Source organism: Euleptes europaea, chromosome 3, assembly GCF_029931775.1.
Source record: "Euleptes europaea isolate rEulEur1 chromosome 3, rEulEur1.hap1, whole genome shotgun sequence".
In the NCBI taxonomy this organism is placed as follows: Eukaryota; Metazoa; Chordata; class Lepidosauria; order Squamata; family Sphaerodactylidae; genus Euleptes; species Euleptes europaea.
This window is the reverse complement of record NC_079314.1, coordinates 106,061,237-106,086,674: the sequence shown is the minus strand read 5'-3', so window position 1 is coordinate 106,086,674 and position 25,438 is coordinate 106,061,237. Positions and strand designations below refer to the sequence as shown.

The 25,438-nt window shown below is 41.4% G+C and overlaps 1 protein-coding gene across 1 annotated transcript in view; it reads left to right on the top strand.

The window, feature by feature from the left end:
- The window catches only part of CACNA2D4 (calcium voltage-gated channel auxiliary subunit alpha2delta 4), a 171,546-nt gene that overhangs the window by 123,253 nt on the left and 22,855 nt on the right, over nt 1-25,438 (top strand). The window contains exons 26-29 of the mRNA XM_056846716.1: nt 11,145-11,206; nt 18,517-18,561; nt 19,836-19,898; nt 25,311-25,381. Coding sequence (XP_056702694.1) covers nt 11,145-11,206; nt 18,517-18,561; nt 19,836-19,898; nt 25,311-25,381 — 241 coding nt within the window. The remainder of the gene's footprint in view (nt 1-11,144; nt 11,207-18,516; nt 18,562-19,835; nt 19,899-25,310; nt 25,382-25,438) is intronic.

The window sequence follows — 25,438 nt, the reverse complement described above, 5'->3', positions numbered from 1 at the left end:
TACTGTGGGAACCAGCTTGGTGTAATGGATAACAGGTTGGACAAGGATCTGGGAGACTGAAGTTCAAAGCCCCACTGTGCCACGAAGCTCACTGGGTAATCTTAGGCCAGTCACTGTCTCTCATCCAAACCTACCCTACAGGGTTGTTGTGAGGATACAGTGGAGAAAGGGAGACAAATTTCTGCTGCCCTGTGCTCCTTGGAGGAAGGATGGGATAAAATATACCAAATATGTTATCCTGAGTGGTCACTCAAATGGACGATGCCTTTCCCCTGTCTTTTACATTACTGTGAATGAGAGCTGAACAGCCTCACTTTGCAGACGTAGATGACAGAATTCTACTTGTGTATGACTTTAGATTGCAAGTGGTGGCTTATATATACATATTTAATGCTTCTCCATGTAAAATACTCCTTGCATGTAATAAAGCAGCCAAGAGGGCAGCACTATGCTAAGCCTTCCTTTCTGACATTCTTGCTTAATGCAGGAGGAAGTTTTAATGTGGGGGAGCTTGCAAAAATGAGATCCCTTTTACACAGACCTGCAATGAATTTTACCTCCTTAAGTCAGCATAATATTTATGCTGACTTTCGGTACAGAACCTGGGCAGATATTCTTCTGTAAATCTCTGTGTGATGTGTCCTATTCTGTTTCCTGACATTTTCCCCCTTTCTGATCAAACTTTCCTCTCTCTCTCTCTCTCTTGCATGGAATTTCCCTTTAGTCTCCTCTATCCTCGATTCTAAATCCTGAAAAATTACTCTTCATTTTTTGGGGCTTTGACTTCTTTCCAGCACTCCTCCACCCCCGTGACATACTGTGTTTGCTTGAGTTCCTTTTTATTATTTTTAAGCAAAACGGCTTTTGGACATTCAGTAACGATAGGGTCAGCACTTGGGGGGGTGGGGAGCTGGTGAACACAGACATATGTCAATTAAGAAAGAATGGAAAAGACTGAAAGACTGCTCTGAAAATATGCTTGTGTGTTTTTTAAGCCAGCTGTCAAAACAGCATAAAGAGGACAAGCATGTCATGAATCTGATAAGAGCTGGAATTGACAGTGTGGACATAAGAAAAGCACTGTCAAAGTGTAGTCCCAGGCCAGACAGGTATGAAAGTTGGTACAACAACCTGCTTAGGGCGGCATAAGTATTTCCTCATTTATTTTATCTCGTTCAATTTTTGTCCTTCCCCTTATCAATGTGTGATATGAATAACAACACTTAAAAACAAGACACACAAATCAAATCAAAACACGCAATTAGAATTATCTTTGCCTATGTACTGTTTACAACCAGTCTAAACAGTCATATAGCACCTCCAGAAGAAACACAGGCTTGGACTTTGCCAGGCTTGGTGGAAGGGAACTTCAAATTGTGGAGTAGCCAGCAAGAACATGCCTCTACGAGTCCATGCTGTTTAAACTTGGGATGTAGCTGATGCATTCTGGAAAGCATCCTCAGTTGATGTTTATGGTCATGATCGAACATGTGGGACCCAAGCTATTATGGACTTTAAATGTAAAGGCCAGCACCTTGAACTATGCCCAAAAGAAAAAAGGGAGACAGTGCAGATGCTGGAGCATTGGTGTTATGTGTTTCCTGCAGCCATCCAACTATTAGTGCTTCATTGTTTCTAAAACGGCTATGGAGAATTTCAACAAAACCTCAGTAGAACTTCTTCAAGCATTCATATATGGTGCATAAGTCTCTGTCCCTCAGGCTCAAAATATGTGTTTTATTAGATTACTATGTCTGCGGTCTTATACGTATTTACTTGGGAGTAAGCCTAATTGAACTGACTGGGACTTACTGCATGCCCTGACCTGGATAGCCCAGGCTCGCCTGGTCTCATCAGATCTCAGAAACTAAGCAGGGTTGGCCATGGTTAGTACTTTAATGGGAGACCACCAAGGAAGTCCACAGTTGCTACACAGAGGCAGGCAATGGCAACCCACCTCTGTTCATCTCTTGCCTTGGAAACCCTTTGGGGTCGCCATAAATTGACTGCAACTTGATGGCCAAAAACAACAACTATGCATAGGATTGGGGGGTATTACTTAGCCAGCAGGGTGTAGCAGTTGGATTAGGATCTGGGAAATCCAGGTTTAAATCTCCAATCTGCTATGGAAGCTTGCTGTTTAACTTTAGGCCAGTCATGCTCTCTCAACCTAACCTACCTCACAGGATTGTTGTTTTGAGAATAAAATGGAGGCAGACAGAAGAACGTTGTAGCCACTGTGAGTCTCTGTTGGGGAGAGAAGCAGTGTGTAAATATCTTAATAATAATAATATATGATGTATGAACTTGCATTTGAATATGTAAAAAGAATGTGTGTGTGTAAAGTGCTGTCAAGTCAAGCAGAATTATAGTGATCCCCGGTGGAGTTTTCAAGGCAAGTGATTAAGCAGAGGTGCTTTGCCTCTCCCCTCTCGGGGAGGGGTTCTGGCTCAGTGGTAGAGCATCTGCTTGGCATGCAGAAGGTCCCAGGTTCAGTCCCCGGCATCTCCAGTTAAAGGGACTAGGCAAGTAGGTGATGTGAAAGACCTCTGCCTGAGACCCTGGAGAGCCGCTGCCATTCTGAGTAGACAATACTGACTTTGATGGACCAAGGGTCTGATTCAGTATAAGACAGCTTCATGTGTGTTCATGTGCCATTGCCTTATTCTGCAGAGTCTTCCTTGGAGGTCTCCCTTCCAAGTACCAGCCCAGCTTAGATTCCGAGATCTGACAAGATCGGAGTATACTATACCATTACACATTTGAAAATAAATAAATAAAATGAAGAGTAATGTTTACAGTCCATATCCTTCCATAAGTCCCTGTGCACCAACTACAGTCATCAGGTAGGCAGCGTGGTGTAGTGGTTAGGAGTGGTGGACTCTAATCAGGAGAACTGGGTTTGATTCCCCACTCCTCCACATGAAGCCAGCTGAGTGACCTTGGGCTAGTCACAATTTTCTTCAAGCTCTCTCAGCCCCACCTATCTCACAAGGTGTTTGTTGTTGGAGAGGAAGGGAAGGAGGTTGTAAGCCAGTTTGATTATCCTTAAAAAGGTAGAGAAAATAGGCATATAAAAGCCAACTCTTCTTCATAATCTGTTGGCTCTCCCACCACTTAGAGGGTTCTATCTGGCATTGACCAGAGCCCAGGCCTTTTCCATCATGGCCCGGCTCTGTGGAATGGGCTCCCTGAAGAGGTGAGAGGGGCCCCTCTCCTTGGAGATATTCAGGTGCTCCTGCAAGGCCTGCTTGTTTGCCCGGGCTTGTGAGGGAATTTAAATGGCAGGCATCTCTTAAGCAGGGGAGGGAGAAGGGTTTGGGATTTGCTATTTTATCTTTGGTTAGCTGGGGATTCTTTAATTGATATTGTAAGCTGCCTTGAACCAATAATATATATAATTAAATACTTTGCTTGTCTGCTTTGGGATTTCTTGCAAGATTTCTGTGAATTACAGTCTGGAGAAAATGATTGGTTAACTCATATTCTAATGACAGGAGATGATCAGAGTCAGTGGCCTTTCGTGCAGGAACATTTCCCCACAGTCACCCTGCCGACTGCTTCAGGGCTTCCCTTTGATTATTCATGCCTTTTCCGCCCTTCAGAGGTAGCCTCGCTCTCCCAGCGCGTTTTGCTTGCATTTTCCAGATGCTGTTTTAGTACAAATCTGGAAAATGTGGGCAAAATGGGCAGGGAGAGCGAGGCAACCTCTGATGGGCAGAAAAGGCATGATGAATAATCAAAGGGAAGCCCCGAAGCAGTCTGCAGGGTGACCACGGAGGAAACGTCCCTGCATAAAAGGCCAGTAATAAAATTTACACCTCCTAGGAGAGAGGAATTTCTTCCTTGCCATGTGACACATATGCTCCATTGTGCCCTGGCTACTGTATACAAAACCTGGGAGAAATGAAATACACTTTTCCAGGTGGGACGAATAACAGTTTAGGAGGGCAGTTCAGATGAGGAACATAGCAAGCGGAAATTATTAAATTTCCTCTCACAGTGCCCCAATCAAATCCCCCCCCCCCATTTGATTTTAAGAAAAAAATAGAGACATCAGAAGACCTGCCTCTGGATATCCTGCATCTCATCTCGTCTTGCTGGATCGGCATGTCATATAACAATTCCAACTGAGGTGGAGATAACCAGGTGTTTGTCTATCAGTGTGCAGCTTCCATTGTGAAGGATGGATGAGTGCCTTGCTCACCATATGTTCCCGCAGAACACAGAGAAGGAGAAAGGGCAGGCTGTTCCCAATTGTATTTCTGCATAATTTAGAAGGTCCATCTACAAATATTACATGCATCCACCCAACACAGTGTCGGCACAGTGTCTGATATGTCTACCTGTGTGCAGATTGGACTTTGAGAAAGCACCCCTTTGGCTGGCCTTGAACTGCCTTCCTATTACCATCATATTTTCACATACCTTTCTGTTCCCTTCCCCCCACTCATCTTCTATCTTCTTCTAGGTAAAAGGTAAAGGTCCCATGTCCAAGCACCGGGTCATTCCTGACCCATGGGGTGACGTCACATCCCAACATTTACTAGGCAGACTTTGTTTTATGGGGTGGTTTGCCAGTTCCTTCCCCAGTCATCTTCCCTTTACCCCCAGCAAGCTGGGTACTCATTTTACCGACCTCGGGAGGATGGAAGGCTGAGTCAACCTTGAGCCGGCTACCTGAAACCGACGTCCGTCGGGATCGAACTCAGGTCGTGAGCAGAGCTTTTCACTGCAGTACTGCAGCTTACCACTCTGCGCCACGGGGCTCCTTCTACTTTATCTTCTTCTACTTTATGTTAATATGTTCCACATCAGCTCCTTAATAATCTTCGCCTTTATCATTACTGTTCTGTCTTGCCCATTGTACAAATCATTACATTCAGTGGGAGCCTTTTCTGTGCTTTCTGTAGGATGCGGAGATAATAGATTCCTTGCCATGTTTTTCATTCGTTTGGAACTATCTGTTAGGATTTCAATGTCTCTTAGTGAAAACAGGAGATTTTTACTTACTCCTTGTGCTTCCAAGGTTAGCAGTCCTGGCATTCACTGCTCAACAGGCTTATGAAAGCCGCGTGTTCTGACTAATGCTTGTTCCCAGTGATACAATCCGGCTGCGGTAAGGGGAGCGATTCTCACTTGAGTTGGTTTCGAAGGACAACATGAAATGTACTCCCGTGTTCCAAGGCAGAGTGCCTTCCAAACCAAATCAACAAACAGCTAACCCCCTTTATAGCCTGTAATGTTCCTCCATCTGATAGGATCAGAAGGATATTCATCATAATGCCTTTTTCAAACAATATGGTTTTATATAGGCAATGTTTAAAAAGGTAAAGGTCCCCTGTGCAAGCACCGGGTCATTCCTGACCCATGGGGTGACATCACATCCCGACGTTTCCAAGGCAGACTATGTTCACGGGGTGGTTTGCCAGTGCCTTCCCCAGTCATCTTCCCTTCTGTTTACAATGTTTACAAGTTGCTAAAATTTGGGGCGGGTGTGTGTGTGACTGCTGTATCCAGAGATGAGAAATGCCGTTCTTACAGCAAGCAAATGCTTTGCTATAAGTAGTTTTGAATTTGATCACGTGAGAGTCCCAGGTATTGATTGGCTGGTATCTGTCAAGCTGCTGGTAATGCATGACACACTCAGCCTTCCCTGAGTCTTCTTGTCCTCTATTTTCAAAACAGCTGCTTTTTTTTTTAGAGGCTAACTGCTCCCTGGTGTGCTGCTGTAAGAGGAATATGAATCTCTTCTAAAATTTAGTGGCAAGACTGCTTCCTTTGTAACTGCTCTTCATTTTAGACATTTTTTTCATTTTACCTTTTATCATAAGTTGTGTACTCTGTCACTGTCATGCTTTTGCACACATATCTTTTGTACATATTTTTAAAGAGAGAGAGATGACTAGAAGTGGCAGGAGTTACCTTCCCAGCAGCATTACTATCCCCACCTCCAAGAAGGCTACCAGGTTTCTCCAGATAGGGTTGCAAGGTCCTTCTTCACTACCAGCGGGAGGTTTCTGAAGCAGTGCCTGAGGAGGGTGGGGTTTGGGGAGGGGAGGGACTTCAATGCCATAGAGTCCAATTGCCAAAGCAGCCATTTTCTCCAGGGGAACTGATCTCTATTGGCGGGAGATCAGTTGTAATAGCGGGAAATCTCCAGCCACCACCTGGAGGTTGGCAACCCTAGTTATTTCCCATAGAAACGTTATTTCCCATGGAAACAAGGTAGAGCAGGAGTCCCTAATGTGGTGGCCATGGGTGCCACGGCACCCACTAAAACCGTTTCTGGTGCCTAGCAAGGGATTTTAGAAAGTAAACAGGGCTAGGTGGGGCTTTGCCGTGGTTTGCTGTGTAGATTAAAAAGCATCCTGTAAAACAGAGTTTCTGTCAGAAATGTTGAAGAGCTGCTATTAGAGTTATTCATAACCTCAACAACTGACATTTTGTGGTTGGCTCCACCTCCTGCACCAGCTCTTTTGAGCCTGCAGGCTCAAAAAGGTTGAGGATTCCTGAGGTAGAGCATTATTATGGGTAGGGTCTTGCCTAACAGGACTTAAGCACTCAGACTGAAATCTGCCCAGGTCCATATGTGAAACTAGCAGTAAGGCAAACAGCTCAACCACTACAGAACATTTCTGCTATCAAAAGTGGGGAGGGTGGAAGGGAGGGAATGAAGATGCCCTCCTGCCACTGTACTCGAGAGCTGATTTGGTCCCTCCACTATTTTTAGGGTAAGTGCTGGATCACAGATTAAACACAAGTTGGGTTGGGGTTTCTCCCAACTCCACTCATGTTTAACAACTTGTCTAATTAGATCCTGGCTTTTATTGTCTTGAAAGGGTCTGCATTGCATCCCCAGTATAATTCAACTAATACTTAGTCTAAAGCACCAAGTCAAAATTCAGCCCTGTCTTTTCTACTTCCACGACATCCAAAGAACTTAGATCCAGATGGATCTTGAGTCTTCTCTGGCTGTTCATTCTCACATAGGGTTGCCAGGTCGCTCTTTGCTATTGGCGGGAGATTTTGGGGGCAGAGCCTGAGGAGGGTGGAGTTTGGGAGGGGAGGGACTTAAATGCCATAGAGTCCAATTGCCAAAGCGGCCATTTTTCTTCAGGTGATCTGATCTCTGTCGGCTGGAGATCAGTTGAATTAGCAGGAAATCTCCAGCTACTACCTGGCAGTTGGCAATCCTATTCTCGCATGTTCAGTGAGAAAGCAGCTGTAGGAAATAACTCCCTTCCCCATTTTGTAGCAGTCAGGTTCATTTTTTAATACAGATGCTGTGAGATGTACCAGCATTAGAAAACTAACATGAAGGATGCCGACACTGCTGCTCCAGAAGCAGAAATGATGCACTGTGCCCTTGATGGCTGCTGGCCAGGTTCAATGCACAAAACTAAGTTTGCTCTGTGGTTTTGCACTGCTTCAAAACTGAATGCCAGCATCCATTCCAAGAATTAATAGGCTAGTGTACATATTTGAAGGATTGCCTACTTACCTTCGAACTTGCGCCTCAATTTCTTCTTCTGAGAACTGGTCTCAAGTGCCCCTGCCTTCAGGCTGAAGGAAGGGAGTTTCAGACATCAGCTCTGGAATCTCCTTCCCATAGTAGCTTGCCTGGTGCCAAATTTAAGCATAAGAGACCAGGCAAAAATCTATATATATTTTTATTTTCCCAGGTATTTTGCTGGACTCTGTTCGTCCTCTTTCACCCTGTTTCCTTCTATAAATTTTTATGCCTGGTTTTAGGACTAGATTTTAGTGCAGCTGTTTTTTAAAATCTTTTTTCCTGCTTTATACATATACATTATATATATATATATATATATATATATATATATATGTGTGTGTGTGTGTGTGTGTGTGTGTATATATATATATATATATATATATGTATATATATATGGCTTTCTGTGTGACTGTTTATTACCTACTTTACTCAAAGCGTTTTATCTTTTTATGCTGGACCTTTTCGGTTGTATTGATACGTGCTTTAATAATTTTGTTGTGGGTGATGAACATTTTGGGTGTGGAGAGCAGGATGTGGATATTTGAAATGAATAAGCAATTGTAAGAGACTGAGATGTGAACCAAGAGTTCCCTGTTTCTAATCTTGTCTATCCCATGAACACAAAAAGGTTTAGGCGAACAACTCTCTCAGTTCTCTTCCCCCCTCCATCTAGTGGTGGCACCAGGAAAAACATATTGGCATGCATGTAAAATAATCCACATGTGAAACTGCCATATATTGCCTCAGACCATTGGTTCATACAACTCTGAATTGCAAGTTTTTTTCCAGCCAACCTACCTGAGATTCTTCAACCAGAAATTCGGGAATTGAAACTGGGACCTTTTTGAGTGCAAAGCACAGGCCTCTATCTTTCAGCTAAGGTGAAGGGGATCCAAGAGAGAGCTGTGTCTTTTTTTTCCTTTCAAATTTGTATCCCGCTCTCCTCAGCAAGCTGGCTCAGGGCATGTATTAAAACATAACATACACGCTAATAAAACAATAAAAGCAGCAATAAAATCCTCAAACCCCATAATAGACCCCATAGCAAAGATGGCATGCAAATTAATAAACTGTGGACACCATACAGGTGGCAACCCTTCCACTCACTTTGGAAGGTAGGGAGGCCAGTAATGATGGTATCTGCGGCTGCCCTAGTGTTGCTAGGTCCCTCTTCACCACTGGTGGGAGGATTTGGGGCCAGAGCCTGAAGAGGGCGGGGTCTGGGGAGGGGAGGGATTTCAATGCCATAGAGTCCAATTGCCCAAGCGGCCATTTTCTCAGCTGAACTGATCTCTATCGGCTGGAGATCAGTTGTAATAGCAGGAGATCTCCAGCTATTACCTGGAGGTTGGTCACTGCTTGAGCAATACTGCTTCTCCACTTGTTGCATTTATTTACTCTGTAATAGCCTGCATAGTTTTGAAAATAAAGTGTGCTTTCACCGCTCTGAGTTACAGATATACTGAGGGAAAATATATGTATAATATTTTATCACACTTAACAGGGGAGGGGCCATGGCTCAGTAATAGGGCCTCTGCTTGGCATGCAGAAGGTCCCAGGTTCAATCTCCGACAACTCCAGTTAAAAAGGACCAGGTAGTAGGTGATGTGAAAGATCTCAGCCTGAGACCCTGGAGAGCTGCTGCCAGTCTGAGGTGACAATACTGACCTGATGGACCCATGGTCCGATTCAGTATAAGGCAGTTTCATGTGATGTGAGGGTTAGTTGTACTCTAGATGCTGTGAAAAATGCAAGCCTTTTGTAAATACAGAACTATAATGGGAAGCTTATTTAATTTGTCTTCTAGAATTAGGTTTTATACAGATTAATAGGTTTGTCTTTAATATCTGCATAACAGAAATTCAAAATATGTTTGATCTGGTAAAGGGTAAGATCAGCTACGAAGGGGTGACTTTTCCTCCAGAGGATGGCATGAGGGGAAAGGATGAAGAAAGTCTCTTCTCCTCCTTAAGCTATTCTGGCCCTTGAACTCATAGCCTAGTGGCTGTGTTTTATAAATTAAAAGAACCATGTGAAAAGAATCACAGAACTGCATGTAACATGTCCTTTAAAGACAGGCTACTAGGACAGTTAGCTAAAGTGAGGGAATAAAATCTTGAACTGTGACAGCAATGGCCAAACAATTCCTTGGAATCTCAGTTCTGATATTATCACTCAGCAGCAGATACATTGCCATCAGGCAAAGGGGAAAAGGTCCTGCCCTTTCAATAGAGGCTTAATGTGTGTAAATGGGAGATCAATAACATCACCTGGTAAATAAGATCCCATTAAGCTGGGCGGGACAATGTGTTTTCCTCCAGGCAGTTGGCAATCTTAGCAGCCGCTGACACATTCCCCTCTGGCTCTGTTCCTTTTTGCTTCAAACTCCTCCATGATTCTTTCTTCCTTTCCCTCCTTAGGCAGAATGCATCAGGCTTTACGAGCACCGGGTTTGGCCCCTTTGCTGACACACCACTCAGAACTTGTTGCTTGAATGTGGGCAGTGCCTGGAAGGAGCCGTTCTGACAGGCTGGAACTGAAGCAGAATGCCCAAAGCCATTTATTTGTTCATGTCCCATTTAGTACGTTCTGCCTGAGTTCCTGCCAGCAACCCAGACAAATAGCATGGATGGGAACTGCACTCTGCTCTTAGGAGCTGGGGTTGGGGGAGAGAGACAAAGAATGGGTAAAGCAGGTTTCAAAGAGGTTATTTGCTTAGCCTTGCACACACACCCCAGTGACACTGGGTAAAACCCCATAATATGGGGATAAGGATACTAACCTGCCTTCTAGGACTGTTGTAAGGATTATTGAGATGATGTGTGCGAAGCCCTTTGAATTCTTGGAAGCGCTATATAAATGCTAAGTACTATATTTTGTTATGAAGGAGCAGCATGGCTTGGTAGGAAAGACCATTGATTGAAATAAGTCTTCCAGGGCTTGATTCTCCTTTATTTTAAAATTATTAAGTCTGCACTGAATAGCCATGTTAGTAGCATTAGGGTAGTAGTTCAGTCCTCAAGTTTAGTCAAAGTTTCCTATAAGACTCTGTATAGAATAAGTCTGGAAACGTGGTTTTTCTATTCTCAAGAGCAAAAGATAGATTATTTCTTATGAAGAACACTCAACCGCCTTCTCCTTTTGCCTCTGTTAAATGGGTTTTGCAGGATTTGTCTGTTGTTTGCAAAATATATTTGACCAGAGGCATCTGTGACAGGGGGGGGAAATTGCAAGTACATCCTGGGAAGCAACGTTTCTCTCAGGCAATTTTCAGCTCTCTTAAAAATCATTACCTGTCTTCAGCCAAAGATTCCTATCAAAGCATCATTCTATCAAATGGCTTTTATAATCTGCCAAAGGGGGAGTGTTTTGGCAGCCTTGTTGTATCTTGGTAGTGTTTAGTGGGAGGTGGGTGTCAGTGTTTCAGCACAGCAGTTGCCGCTTCCTTTTCCAACACCTTGTTAAACCTCTGACTCTCACGTTGCGGTCTGACTCAGCACTTACCTGTCGTTTACACTTGGAAATGTGTGATTTCTTCTGGTGGCTTCATGCAAACATTTCTTATTTGTCCCTAACGTGGATCTGCATTTTTCTCTCCAATCCTTCCCCTCACTTTGTTTCCCCATAGCTGTGGGTGTGCAAATTAAACTGGAATTACTCCAACGCAAGTTGTGGACAGCTACACAGCAGGTGAGAATGGCAATATTTATGCTGATGTACTGTGTGAGACAGAACGGTCACTCTTCTTTCACTAGTCTCATATAAGGTATGTTGATAATAATACACACACATGGGGTCTGGACAGCTGATATTTTCCTTTGCACATTTTAACAGAACCTGTGTGAAATTTGTCTTAAACAGATTTGTGCAATAGATTAGTTTTTAAATTACACATTTTTCTAATCCTTTGATAACTAATGCTACATCAGCTGCCAATCTGTTCTTGGAACTTCATGTTAACAGTCACAAGCTTGGCATGGCATTAAATCCAATGAAGCTGACAAATTTAATTGCAGAATTATGTCTGTACCAATTCAGCCATTCAAAATCCTCTTCAGTTTCAGGCAAAATGCCTACCTGTTCCTCTTTGCAATCCTGATTTTAGACCGTTCTATTTAAATTGCTTCCATTTAATCCAGATTCATTCTGACTCAAAATGTTAATTAAGCTCAGTTCAAAAGATTCTTGTTAAGACAATCTAATGTTGTGCATTCTGAACCACTTATTGTTTTGCTGTTTACTCACTTTAGAACTTAATGCCTCTTCCACTTACCTTTACCTTTTCACATTAAGAAACTGGAAAATAATTACACTCAAGACAGTAAGAGAAGAGCTTGGTTACAGAGGTGGGATAATGAGAATTTTTGTGAGTTTTTGTTGCACTGTAAATATATAGGCTGAAATAAAATTTTGGAATCAGCAAAACCATCAAAAATGATGGAACAGTTTGGAGAGGGAAGTCTAATACTGAATACATTAGAGTTACTCAAAGTAGTCCATTTAGTAGTAGTGCATTTGATGATTATCAAATCTTGCAAGATTTGTTTTGGCTAGGGGGCTAATAAAATTTGCAGTAAAAATTGTCCAATATTAAAATAGATAGCTTAACCAGTAAAAATAATTATTTAGGTATATATTATATAACATAATATATGAAATTTTTAAAAAGATAGTCCTTTATCAAGAGTTATCCAGACAATCACAACAAAGTGTATTCCTAATATATTTTAGTTTCTGCTAGATAGTTCTGCAAGTTCTGGTACAAAAAGTATAGTATACAAGCTGATAAACATTGGCCATATCAAGCTGGTATTTCTTATTCATTTCACTCCTTGTACTCAATAGTGGTTCAATAAGGAGATACTAATGGACATTTCCTCTCTTCTTCCCATTCTCCTTCTGGATGCTGCTTGTCTGCATTTATCATCTCCCAGCCCAATGACACAGATGTAAGTTAGTACTTTTGAAGACCATAGCATTTCCCAGAATTCCTTGCCTGTACTTCATAAAGCTTTGGTAGTCATGTGTCATTTGTTTTGCCGACTGGCTGTTGAGTGTTAAGTTGAGTACATTTCTCTGTAGAGTAAAGCAGAACAAGTTACAGAGGACTGGATCATGCAAACCAATGAAGGGGACTTGGATAATGGAGGACGGCATAGTTCAAAGTCTGAGGTGGTTCCTAGGGTTCCTGGAGGAAGAGTGTCCTATCCCTTTAACAGAGACATATTGGGATGTTATTTACAAAGTGATGTTATTTATCTCCAGCCATTAAAAACTTCAGATGCCAATTTCTGCAGGTTAAGCCTCTACTAAAGGAAAATGTAATTTTTCTTCAAACCTGTTGACAGTCCTACGTGGCTTCTAGTAAACTTCTCTGGGACTTAATCCTCTGGCATGTGCTTTTATTTAGAGAAAAACAGAATAATATCTAATCTCAGCTGACTACATTACACCAAGATGGAACAGCCTTTATATTGCCCCCCCAAAAAATTGTCCACGTGACAGGTATGAAACCTCACATGGTGCAAAGCCAATCGGAAACATGTACTGGCATTTCTGCAGCTCACCATGAATGTTAATAAGTATGCAAATGGGCACGGGAAGAGTAAACAAGCTAGTGATTATCACAATCAGTTCTCATTTCCAGGAAATATTTGCATTCCTGTTTGACAAGACAGTACAGCTTAATCAAAGAAATGGGATACAGTAGGTGCTAAGTGATTTGAATCTACATCTCAAATTAGCTGTCTGGGTTACATAACTTTTTGGCCTAATGCACAATGACAAGGCAGTAGGCAAATTTACAGCCAAGATGACAGCTTGGTTAATGAAATACAAATTGAGCAAATTTCTGTATCAAACAGAAACATATTGTAATCTCTCTGCCATGGCGAAGACCTACGTTTTTGATTTTAAAGAGATCTAAACGAAGGTGATGGTTCTCCCCTCACATAGACTGCTTCCTTACACACTTGGAGATCTTTTACTAACTCTGATTTATATAACATTACCAAGTCCCCAATTATTTCTTCTCATGCATTTTGTATCATTAATAGAAAAAACATGGCTGTTGCTCATAAGTTTGTACTGTTACAACTGGGATTTGGATTCTCTGTGGAAAGGTAAATATTTTAGAGGATCCATCCGCATTTTCCTTCATGTTTTAATTAGATGAAGAAGAAGAATATAGACCTGCCCTTTTACCTGATCATTTTAACTCAGACGTCCTTTCCTACTTGTTGGTTTGATTACCAGTGGCTGTACTTTTAATGACAGACTTCTCTAAGCCATTGAGTTTACCACAGAGTAGTCTTGGTAACTTTTCCTTTCTGCCTGGTATGTGTTCTGTGTGGATAACATTTGAACCATAACATGGATGATCCACAGCAAGAAACAGCCTATATTCTTCCTTTACTTTAGTTGATCTTGAATTAAGGAAAACAACGTCGTGTCATTTTTTCGGTTGTGAGTGTTAGATATTGTGTATGTGTTAAGTGCTCTCAAGTTGCTTCTGACTTATGGTGACCCTATGAATTAATGTCCTCCAAAATGTCCAAAATATCTCCAAAATGTCCAAAATATCTCCAAAATGTCCAAAATATCATTAACAGCCTGGCTCAAGTCTTGCAAATTGAGGGCCATGGCTTCTTTGATTGAATCAATCCTTCTCATATTGAATCTTCCTTTTTTTCTGCTGCCTTCAGCTTCTTTGATTGAATGAATCCTTCTCATATTGGGTCTTCCTCTTTTTCTGCTGCCTTCAGCTTTTCCTAGCATTATTGTCTCTTCCAGTGAGTCTTGTCTTCTCTGAATGTGTCCAAAGAATGATAGCCACAGTTTAGTTGTTTTAGCTTCTAGGGAGAGTTCAGGCTTGATTTGATCTAGAATCTACTTGTCTTTTTGACAGTCCACAATATCTGTAAAACTCTTCTCGAACACCACATTTCAACTGAATCAACTTTCTTCCTGTCAGCTTTCTTCATTGTCCAACTTTCACACTCATACATAGTAATGTAGAATTCTATGACATGAATTAACTTGATCCTGGTCACCAGCAACATATCCTAACACTTAAGAATGTCTTCTAGCTCCTTCATGGCTGCCCTTCCCAGTCTCAATCTCCTTTTGATGTTGCAGTCTCCCTTTTGGTTGGTGATGGAGCCAAGGAATAGGAAATCTTGAACAATTTCAATTTCAGTTAAATAGTCATTACTATTGTCTTTTTGATGTTCAGCTGCAATCCTGTTTTGGCATGTTCTGCTCTAACCTTCATGAGGAGTTGTTTCAAGTCTCGATTATTTTCTGCCAGTAATGTGGTATCATCTGCATATCTCAAATTGTTAATGTTCCTTCCACTAATTTGCATTCTACCTTCATCTAAATCTAATACAGCTTTCCTTGTGATATGTTCTGCATATAGATTTAACAGATACAGAGATAAAATACATCGTTGTCTTCCACTTTTGCAAATTGGATAACATTCTGTTTCTCCATATTTTGTCCTAACAGTTGCCTCTTGTCCAGAGTACAGGTTGCGCATCAAAACAATCATATGTTGTGGCACACCCATTTCTTTTAAAACCAACCATAGCTTTTAATGATCCACAGTCAAAAGCTTGCTGTAATCTATGAAATACAAGCTGATTTTCTTCTGAAATTCTCTCTTGGGCACAAGTAACCAATGTGAATTTCCAATATGTGCTCTAGTGTCTCCTCCTTTTCTGAATCCAGCTTGAACAACTAGCATTTCTTCTTCCATATATGGTAAAAGTCTTTGTTGTAAGATTTTGAGCAGCACTTTACTTGCATTAGAAATTAACATGATGGTCCGATAGTTGCTGTAGTCTTTGATGTCTCCTTTTTTCAGACTTTGGATATGAATTGAGTGTTTCCAGTTTGTGGGCCATTGTTTTGTTTTCCATATTTGTTGGTGTAGTCTGAAATTTTGCATACATAGATCCATTTGCCTGATGCAGTCTAAGATCAATAAACCACAATCAGAAGTGTAAGAAAGCAATAGCTTTATTTATGGCCATAAATCGACACAGGGGACTCCTGTCTCAAAGCCTGTGTGTTGAACACAGGATGTGCATTACATTTTATACTTTGATAAATATACAGTTTCATTGGTTTGACCATACATAAAGTAATACATTGAATCTCATTTTCAACACCCTCCTAACCCATAATTGGCCATCAGTTTCGCTCATACCTGATCCTTGGCACTCTGTTATCTGTCTGGTTGACACATTCTACTTTAAATACATTATACAGTGGCTGGTACAAACTCTCCTTGAACAGGGGCCCCTCTGCTGTATCATGTTCCTTCTCATCTACTTATACAGAGAGACCTTTTCTTTAGTCTGAATATAGTTGTCAGCAATCCCTATTTCTAGCATTTCTAACATATATAGATGGAACATAGCAAATACATGTGTAGCATTAATATTTGCAATAATTCCTACCATCTACTACATTATTATTATTCCTTGGCATATTTTTTCCAAGATTTTGATGGACTCCGTTTCTATGGCTTGAAATAGCTCTATTGATATCCCATCTACTCCTGCTGATTTGTTTCCCCCAATAGGTCTCAATGCAGCTTTCACTTCACTTTCTAAGACTGTAGGTTCTTCTTCTTGGAAGGAATCTGTCGTCCTTTCATTTCTATATAGTTCTTCAGTGTATTGTTCCTATCTTCTGCTTCTGGTTATGTAATCTATTTGATTTCTGTATCGGCCATTAGGTGATGTTCACATATACAATCATGTGATCTATTGCCTGAAACATGCGTTCGCAATGAAAAAATCATTGTCTTCACAGAATTCTGAGTCACTCTCCTGCTTCATTTCATGCTCCTAGCCCAAATCTTCCAACAATATTTGATCCTGCTTTGTTTCCTACTTTTGTGTTCCAGTCACCTATGATTATTAGCACATACCTAAATGTGATCAATTTCTTTCTGGACACTTGCATAAAAGATTTCAGTTTCTTCCCCGTCAACATCTGTAGTTAGGGCATAAACTTGAATGTTGGTTACATTTCCATGAAGTCTGATTGATATTACTCAGTCAGACTTCGCATTATGGCCCCTGACTGCCTGTGCTACATCTCGCCTCATTATTAGAGCAATTCTGTTTCTTCTGTGTTTGTCATTCCCAAGTAAAACACTTCCTAATTTTCTACTGAAAATTAGTCCTAATCCAGTCCACTTTAGTTCACTCACTCCCAGGATTGCAAAGTTTAAATATTCCATTTCTTGTTTTATGACTCTGAGCTTACCTTGATGCATACGTCTCACATTCCATATTCCTATTGCATGTGTTGAATGGCTTTGGACTTTCATTTTGCATCCATTCAAATCAACAACTGAACGTCCTTTCAGCTTTTGTCCAGTTGCGTCATTAAGAACAGCACTAGTTGTAGTTGTCTTCAGCTCTTCCTCAGTAGCTGGTTGAGTGCCACCTGATCTGAGGGTACCTTCTTCCAGCACTATATGTTTTTTGTTTTGGATTGTCTCATCATAGGGTTTTTGAGGTAGGCAATGATCAGAAATGGTTTGCCATTGCCTTCTCCTGTGTAGTACTAACCAAGGTTAGCTGAAGTGGCATTGCTGTTGTCTATGAATGGTCCTCTGCCAGTGTCACCTTCCACTACTGCTGCTGCCTAGTAGTTATCCTTCAAGGATTCCTCCACCCTATCACCACTGGAATTGTCTGTTCTCTTCTGCTGATGTGGCCTTTGATCCCTGAAGGGGGTGGATACGTCTTGATCTGATGTCTCAGCTGTGATCATTCTGCTTTGAGTGACTCTGCTGGGAGTTTAGCCTCTTGACAGAGTTTAGACCTCTTATGGTATTGCTGTCAGCTTTGCTGACACTCACAAACCCCCTCACCACATTAAGGTGTGCGTCCAAGAGGGAGATATCAGATATTACCAACCACTTACTTAAAAAAACAAAAAAACAACAGCAAAAAAGCACAAAGAGAAAAACCTGTGGTAGTAACCACAGACTGCAGGATAATTATCAAAGCCATGAGCATTGGCAGGATATTCTTACTCATCATTTAACCCTTCACATCCTGTTTGGTTCAGTGCTGTGATACACATCAACTTGGGTTTACTGTAAATTTCCAGCTAAAGCAAATGGACAGTGCCTGAGGCCACAGCACACTGTTCATATATCATTTGTCAAATGTTGACAGGAAGTAAAAGGCAGCCAACACTATTACTGTTTTCTATCCATTGTGTAGCAATATTTCCTGTTAATAGCAGGGGAAATCTGTTTCTGCTGTGCTTACCTTTACTAAAAATTGCTTTGACACTGAATACTTCTTAGTTCCTATTCATCACACTGGCTGAAGCAACTGACAATGGCCAACAGAGACAATAATTGTCCAAGCAGTAATCCCAGATACATGTTTGCATTTGCGTACATGAAACTCAGTCTGAAGATGAAATTACAGAAAAGATATAGTTGACCTTAGAACCGTGGAGAGCCATCATTTCATCTGTGTAAGAAGTGGCTTCACCTTATCTAAGGCGAAAACCATGTTCTCTTGGACATTGCTTCAATTTAACAGACCCTTACCATTCTAATTCTTTTTCTGTTCTCTTTGAGAGTCGGATTAAAAGAAGGAACAGGCATGTGGATTTATTTTTAAAGCATACACATCCCAGTTCCTAAAGTGTTTGCCCATGCAACTATTACCAAAATAAACTACTCCTTCCTAGATGGTCTCTGCCCACCAGAGAAAAGACTGTTTCCTTTAGAATAAGATGAACAGTGAGACATTTGTGATACCCTCAGATTAACTCCCCGAATATGATTCTCCTTCTGGGAAAAACAGTAGGGAAGTTTGCCCATCTGTACAAGACGTATGAGGGGTAGAACAATTAAACTGTTCCATTCTTGAACAATGCCTGCAGATGTACCTCATGTTCTTCATATGAATGCAGAGTAAAACAACATATTCTTTGACTCCTTCTTTCTATTCCAGTGCAGTGGTGTAGAAGGTCTGTGTCCCTTGAACTGTCAGGATGACGTAAGTTGCTAGGATTTCTTTACTGGGTTTAGTTATGTACTCTGATGATCCAGGGTTACACTATCTAACAGCATTGCCTTTGTTCATTTAGCACTGTAAAATACCTGTGAGGTAGGATTGGTTATACGTACATTGTTTTGGGGTTGTTTCTTCTTGTTTCAATGACTTTTTTTAGTGATGAGAAAAGTATGATGGTCCCAAGGCCACTCCATGAATATTTTGTTTGAGTTGGAACCTGAACCCAGGCCCAACCCCAGAATTCATGCTTGAAGTGCCTGGTCAAGGTGTTCGGCAATTGGAAATGGCAGAAAGGCAGCAATAATCTCTGTGGATTGCATGAGAATTGGAAGAACTTAATCTCGTCTTCTTTGGGGGCTTCCTAGAGGCACCTGTTTGGCCACTGTGTGAACAGACTGGTGGACTTGATGGGCCTTGGTCTGATCCAGCAGGGCTTTTCTTATGTTCTCATTGAACTGTCTGAACTGATTCAAAAATCGTAGTGAATTTTGTTACCCCGTTTGCCCCAAATGTGAAATGAACAAAAGGAATTTAATTTGGTTTCATTGTCTTTCATAAGAACATTTTGAGAGACAGAGAGATGAGTAATTATGAGGACGAAGATGACCACGTGAATACTCTTTGCCTTTTCTTTACTTCGAAGTTACTTGTTAAGTACTTGCATACAACACTGTACTTTGTCGTAAAGATGCTACAGAGAGCCCCATACTACAGCAGTACAATGAAAACATTGATCATCTGTTAAAAGTTTCAGAATCACAAAATGGCAAAGTCTTCCAGGGTACAAGGGTGGGGGGAGGAGTGCAGAAGGGATAAATTGCCCTGTCTGCAGGCCTCTAGTATTTTGGTTGATATTTCCTAAGTTGCACCTGTTTAATCTTTCACCTTTGACCTGAAGACCAGTGTTTTACAGGAAGCCTGTTTACCTTCTAGTGAATCTGTATTCATGTTTATTAATGGATTTGTCAGCATTGAAGTCTATATATTAAATGATATAAGACATTATTATGTTGATATTTAATGTACTTAAATATGCTAGGTTGTCTACCTTCAGTATTAGGGAGGCTGCAGGAGGAGGGTCCAAAGACTGTTTTTTGCCAGGCCTTGGGTTACTTATCTATAACCCTGAGCAGGCACTGGGAAATATGGGAACAGACCTCTGTATAAGACAGAGACCTGCATGCTAGGCAATATTGCCTTAATAAAGCTTAAATACCCTCCTAAATCTTGTATCTTTTTCTTTTCTATTGCATCAGACTCTGAACTGCTACCTAATTGACAACAATGGCTTCATTCTTGTTTCTAAGCTCACCAAACAGGTAAGAATTACTGAATGAATGAACTAAGCACAAAGTTGCTTACACAGCAGACATCGGTGGGTTTAGATCGAAGGAAAAGAAGCAGAGGTCAGCAGCTTTTTAAAAATAAGTTCAGGGAATGCATGCCCCAACCACATTTTAGTCCTTGTGTAACCTGCTGTATTTGTGATATGCTTTATTACAAGAAGTAGGTATTACATTTATTACATTCTTCAGATGTGAAGAAGTGAGCTGTGGCTCATGAAAGCTCATACCCTACCAGAAAATATTTTTGTTAGTCTTTAAGGTGCTACTGGACTCTTGCCCTTTTCTACTACTGCAGACAGACTAACACAGCTACCCACTGTGATTTATTACAAGAAGCTTGTTGTAGCCTCTACAACCTGATGAGCTAAGTTAAGTGGAGAGTTGGGGATGCCCAAGGCCACACAGTGGGCTTATATAGTTGAGCAGGAGTTTGCAACCAGGTGTTCCATATTTAAGCATAGCACTCTAACCAGTGTATCACACTAGCACAATATCCAGGCCACAGGTAATGCATAGGGTTCATCATAACTATTAATGCTGTCGCTAGGTGATACCCAATAAGTGTCTGGTAAATTTGTACAATCACAGTTTCTAAGGCAGTTGCAATAGCATTGGAAGCACTACCTGAAGGAAGAACTGTATTTTTCTAGATAGAATATATATTTATATGATAAATATACTCCATAGACTTTCTAGGCATCCTGATTTCATTTGGAGAGTTAAAAACCTGCTGAACTCTTTCTTGTTAAAATCAACAGGAGTTAAAAGTGCTTAATGTAGACATGCCTCAGCTCTGCAGGTCATGGATGGAGAATCTTACCTGTTAGGATGGACAGTATGGTAGAATGAGGTACTTTGCATACCCCGGCTCTAAGACATTTACAGTGCTGTCCTAAGCAGAGTTACACTGTTCTAAATTAATTGAAGTCGATAGGCTTTGGCTTAGAAGAGTGTAACTCTGCTCAGGATGGCATCGCTAGATCCTTAAAGGTAAGAACCGATGTTTTGAATTGCACCTGAAAACAAAAGGGCAGCCAGTGACAGATCTTTTTAGCACAGGGGTCACATGATCCTTGTATCCAGCCCCTGACAGCAGCCTGGCAGCTGCATCTTAGACCATTTACAAAGAGGGCAAAAGCAGCCCTCATAAAATGTATGCTTGGGAATGTTGTGGTTGAAAATGTTTGGCTTCTGGGTCCAGGATAGTTACTGTATAGCTTGCAATCTGACCTTCTCCCAGCTCCATCATTATACAAGCCTCTTAGCTGTACTCCTCTACAAACAAATTACTGCTGCTGCTCATTCATAACATTGGTTAAACTGGAATTCTCACCCACACTGATCCCATTGTAACAGGAATCCCTTCTCTGTTTCCTGGCCTCTCTTTCCTGTAGTAGTGCTACTCCTTCCATCATTCCTGTGCCCCAGGCTTTACCTCAGCGGCAGTGTGCAAACAACAGGGCCGTATTGGAAATTCCTTTCCATCTGCTTATTGTCCCAAATAGGATAGTCTTGATGGAGGGATAATCTTTCTGACTCTTGCCCTGTTTTCGTTGCTCCTTTCTTCTTCTTTTTTTTACCTAGACATTTCTGCCGCTTGCACACTATGGAATCCTACCCAAGACTTCAAGTTTTCTTTTCCATATAGACATCAAAACCCTGGTCCTTATGAACATTTGTATTAAAACAAAATATTTTACTGCTTCTCCTGTCTTTTCCAATTATTGTTTTTAAGCCATCACTCCATAGCAGTAAATTCAATCATTCCATACTGAAGTGCCACTTATTTGATCATGATATCAGCTAATAACACTCCTATAAAAAAAACCTCACCACCATTCCTTACAAATGCTTGCAAGCTGGCATGTTCTCTTCTTGACTGTCAGATACAAAATCCATGAGAAAAGATATATTTATAAGTGCCTGTTCTAATATGATAATACTGTACCTACTCTTCCCAACAGGAGCATAATTTAAACATGGGAGCTGTCCCATCATTGAGGACAATCCTGTATCCAAATCCCCTTGAATAAATGATTGCATCATCCTTTCTCCTTGCCTGTCTGCCAGTCTCAAGATGAGTTGGGGAAGAAACAGCTTAAATCTACAGCGTAGTTAACAGCAGCCGCTGAGGGAGTTTCGTAGGATGTGGTGTGGTTAAAACAATCATTTTCTGCCACAGTCATCTGGATCCAAGCCCATTCCATGGTGTTTGGTCTGCTACCATCTGTGTGCACAGAGAGGTTCCTTCCTGTATGCATCGTTAAGATGGTTTTGAGCTTCACCCTGCAGTAATTTGACAACAGTTCTTGTTTCTGTCTATGTGGCATTTTTCAATTGCTGCCAAATATTTTGTATATGCCTTAAGGTACACTCCAACTGCAAACAGTGAGGGAAGGAGGCATGGTATAGCCAGATCTCATAAGCTAAGCAGAGTCTGTACTTGGAAGGGAGACCTCCAAGGAAGGCCACAGAGGAAGGCAATGGCCTTTGCTTCTCACTTGCTTTGAAAGCCCCATGCTGGGATTGCCACAAGTGGGCTGTGACTTGATGGCAGTTTACACATGCATTCACCAACTGCAAACAGGGGAGCAGCTTTAGACAAAACTATGGTAATTCTTTACATCTCTCTGAGCTCCATAGTTTGCACTTGATCAAATTATCCCAACAACAACAACAACAAAACATCACCTTTATTCCTACCAAGTTTTTAAAAATAAAACTAATTTTTCAATTGGAACATGAAAGCCTTCATTCTCCAGAAGGGGTGGTATATCTTGGATCTTCTGAGTCACCCAGTCCTCTCCTCCATCCAATGTTATTTCTAACACCTCCTTCTGCTTTGCACCTGCCAAGTGGCAATTTTGCCAGCAGTGTCCTGGATATATGTGTTGGTCACACCAACTTGTACTGTTTCAGTGGAATAATGCAACCAAAGAACGGGAAGCATAGCTGCAGTTATCTAAGCAAAGCAGCATGATTGCAGATGGGCTCACAAGCCAACTGAGCTGGATTACTTTGATTTGAAGTGATGAGATTAAATCCAACCTGACTCCAATCAACTCTTTTTTTCAAAAGCGCTATTGAAAGGATGGCTGGTTCCTCTCAGTGTCTGGTACACCTAAATGCCCTCTCTTTTTTGGACCCCTGCCAATCCAGACTTCTGTCTTTGGCATAATATTAGAGCAGTTCTTTTGGGCCTTAGCCAGTCACTGCTAAGGCGCTCGTGACAGGGGCTCTGTGTGCGGATGCCCTTGAAGCTGCACAGCCTCCTTTGATCACACCACGAATATCATCTGTGAAGTGCATCTTTTAGTAGCTTCTTGACATCACAGTTAAATGGAACCTTGAGGTTCAGAGGCAGTATAGCTCCGGTTGAACAACTGAGAGTGGGTGACCTTGTTTCATGCTCTGTTTGTGAGCTTCCAGGGTCATCCGACTGGAAATCAAGTACAGGACCTTTGGTGTGATCCACAAGGCTATTCTTACCTTCCTGTCTATGGGACAGTAATCAGCTTTGATAACAATTCCCCTAATTGTAACGTCCTGTTCCACACTCCTCCTCTCCCCCTAAATCCCTTGTTTTGCAGACTTACCTGCAGCAGGCGACATATAACAAAAAGGTTTCAATTTTTAGAAGTTAATCAATAAAGGAGACTCTTCAGAGCCTGCAGCTGGTGTGGTAGTGTTTTCTAACATGGGAAACTGACACTGGATGCAGCAGTAAGCTTATTGCCTGCCGCCTCCTTAAAGATTCACGTGGGCGAAATCATTTTAAAATTTAAGGAGACTGGATTGGAACAACACCTTGGAATGCAATTAATCCCTCCATCATCATCATCAACATCCATATACAGCACATGCATTGTTTTGGCAATCTTTGCAGTAGTAGACTCTCAGTGGCATTCTAAGTAGACTTATATCCTTCTAAGTTTGTTGAAATTGTTGAAGACTTTCTGTTCCTTGGTTCCATCATCAACCAAAAGGGAGACTGCAGCCAAGAAATCAGAAGGTGATTGAGACTGGGAAGGGCAGTCATGAAGGAGCTAGAAAAGATTCTGAAGTGTAAGGATGTGTCACTGGCCACCAAGATCAGGTTAATTCATGCCATAGTATTCCCTATTACTATTTATGAGTTTGAGAGCTGGACAATGAAGAAAGCTGACAGGAAGAAAGTAGATTCCTTTGAAATGTGGTGTTGGAGGAGAGTGTTACGGATACCCTGGACCGCCAAAAAAACAAATCAGTGGGTTTTAGATCAAATCAAGCCTGAACTGACCCTAGAAGCTAAAATGACTAAACTGAGGCTGTCATACTTTGGACATATTATGAGAAGACAAGAGTCACTGGAAAAGACAATCATGCTAGGAAAAGTTGAAGGCAGCAGGAAAAGAGGAAGACTCTATAAAAGAAGCCACAGCCCTCAATTTGCAAGATCTGAGCAAGGCTGTTAAGGATAGGACACTTGGAGGACATTGATTCATAGGGTCGCCATGAGTTGGAAGCGACTTGACTGCACTTAACACACACACGCACATGACATTAGAAGGGTGTCACTCTGTTTAGCATAGTTTCAGAGGGTAGCTGTGTTGGTCTGTGGTAGAAGAGTTAGGCCATTTATGCATGGGAGGTTTTGCCTTGGATTTGCTGCTCTCTAGATGCACATTTTCCCCATCCAAATTCTCAACATTCAAAAATAAACCCCCATACAGAGTTTTGAGAATCTGGGAAAACGTGCACCTAGAGAGCAAAAAATCCAAGGCAAAACCTCCCATGCATAAATGGCCTTAGATTAGAGTTCAATAGCATCTTAGAGACCAACAAGATTTTTGGGGTATAAATAAGCTTTCAAGAGTCAAAGTTCCTTTTGTCAGATATTTGTATCTGATGAAGGGAGTTTTTACTGTTGAAAGCTTATATCCCGAAAACCTTGTTGGTCTCTAAGGTGCTACTGGGCTCAAATCTAGCTCTTCTGTTTAGGATGTCAGTGTAAATTCCCATATATAGCAAACTGAGAAATAGTGACTTGTCTTAGTCCACCCTCTAAGTTTATTGCTGGTGGTTCCCAGCTCAATATCTTGCAGCGTAATCCTGAACACTGAAGCAAATCCCGTTTGGTTTAGTGGGAATTACTCCCTTGTAAGTATGCAGCCCTTACTACTGTTCAACACTATCTATCACACTTCTCAAAACAGCATTTGAACCCAGCAGAGCATCACCTGTTTAAAGCGAGGATTTTTCAAATAATAGCAGCAATCAGAAAGTCCTTCACTGTGTAATAAGAAGGGATTAATTGCAGTCATAAAAAACTGAAGAGGTTTATGGCTAGTTGTTGTTGTTGTTGTTGTTTTACTCTTTCTTCTTTATTTCTCCCTGTCATTGCAGACTGGAATTTTTTTGGGTGAAGTGGATGGCTCTATTATGACCCAACTCCTTAACATGGGAATGTTCAAACAGTAAGTGGCAGGCATCTCCTCTGTATTGATCTCCCTCCAGAGAGGAAGCTAGTAGCA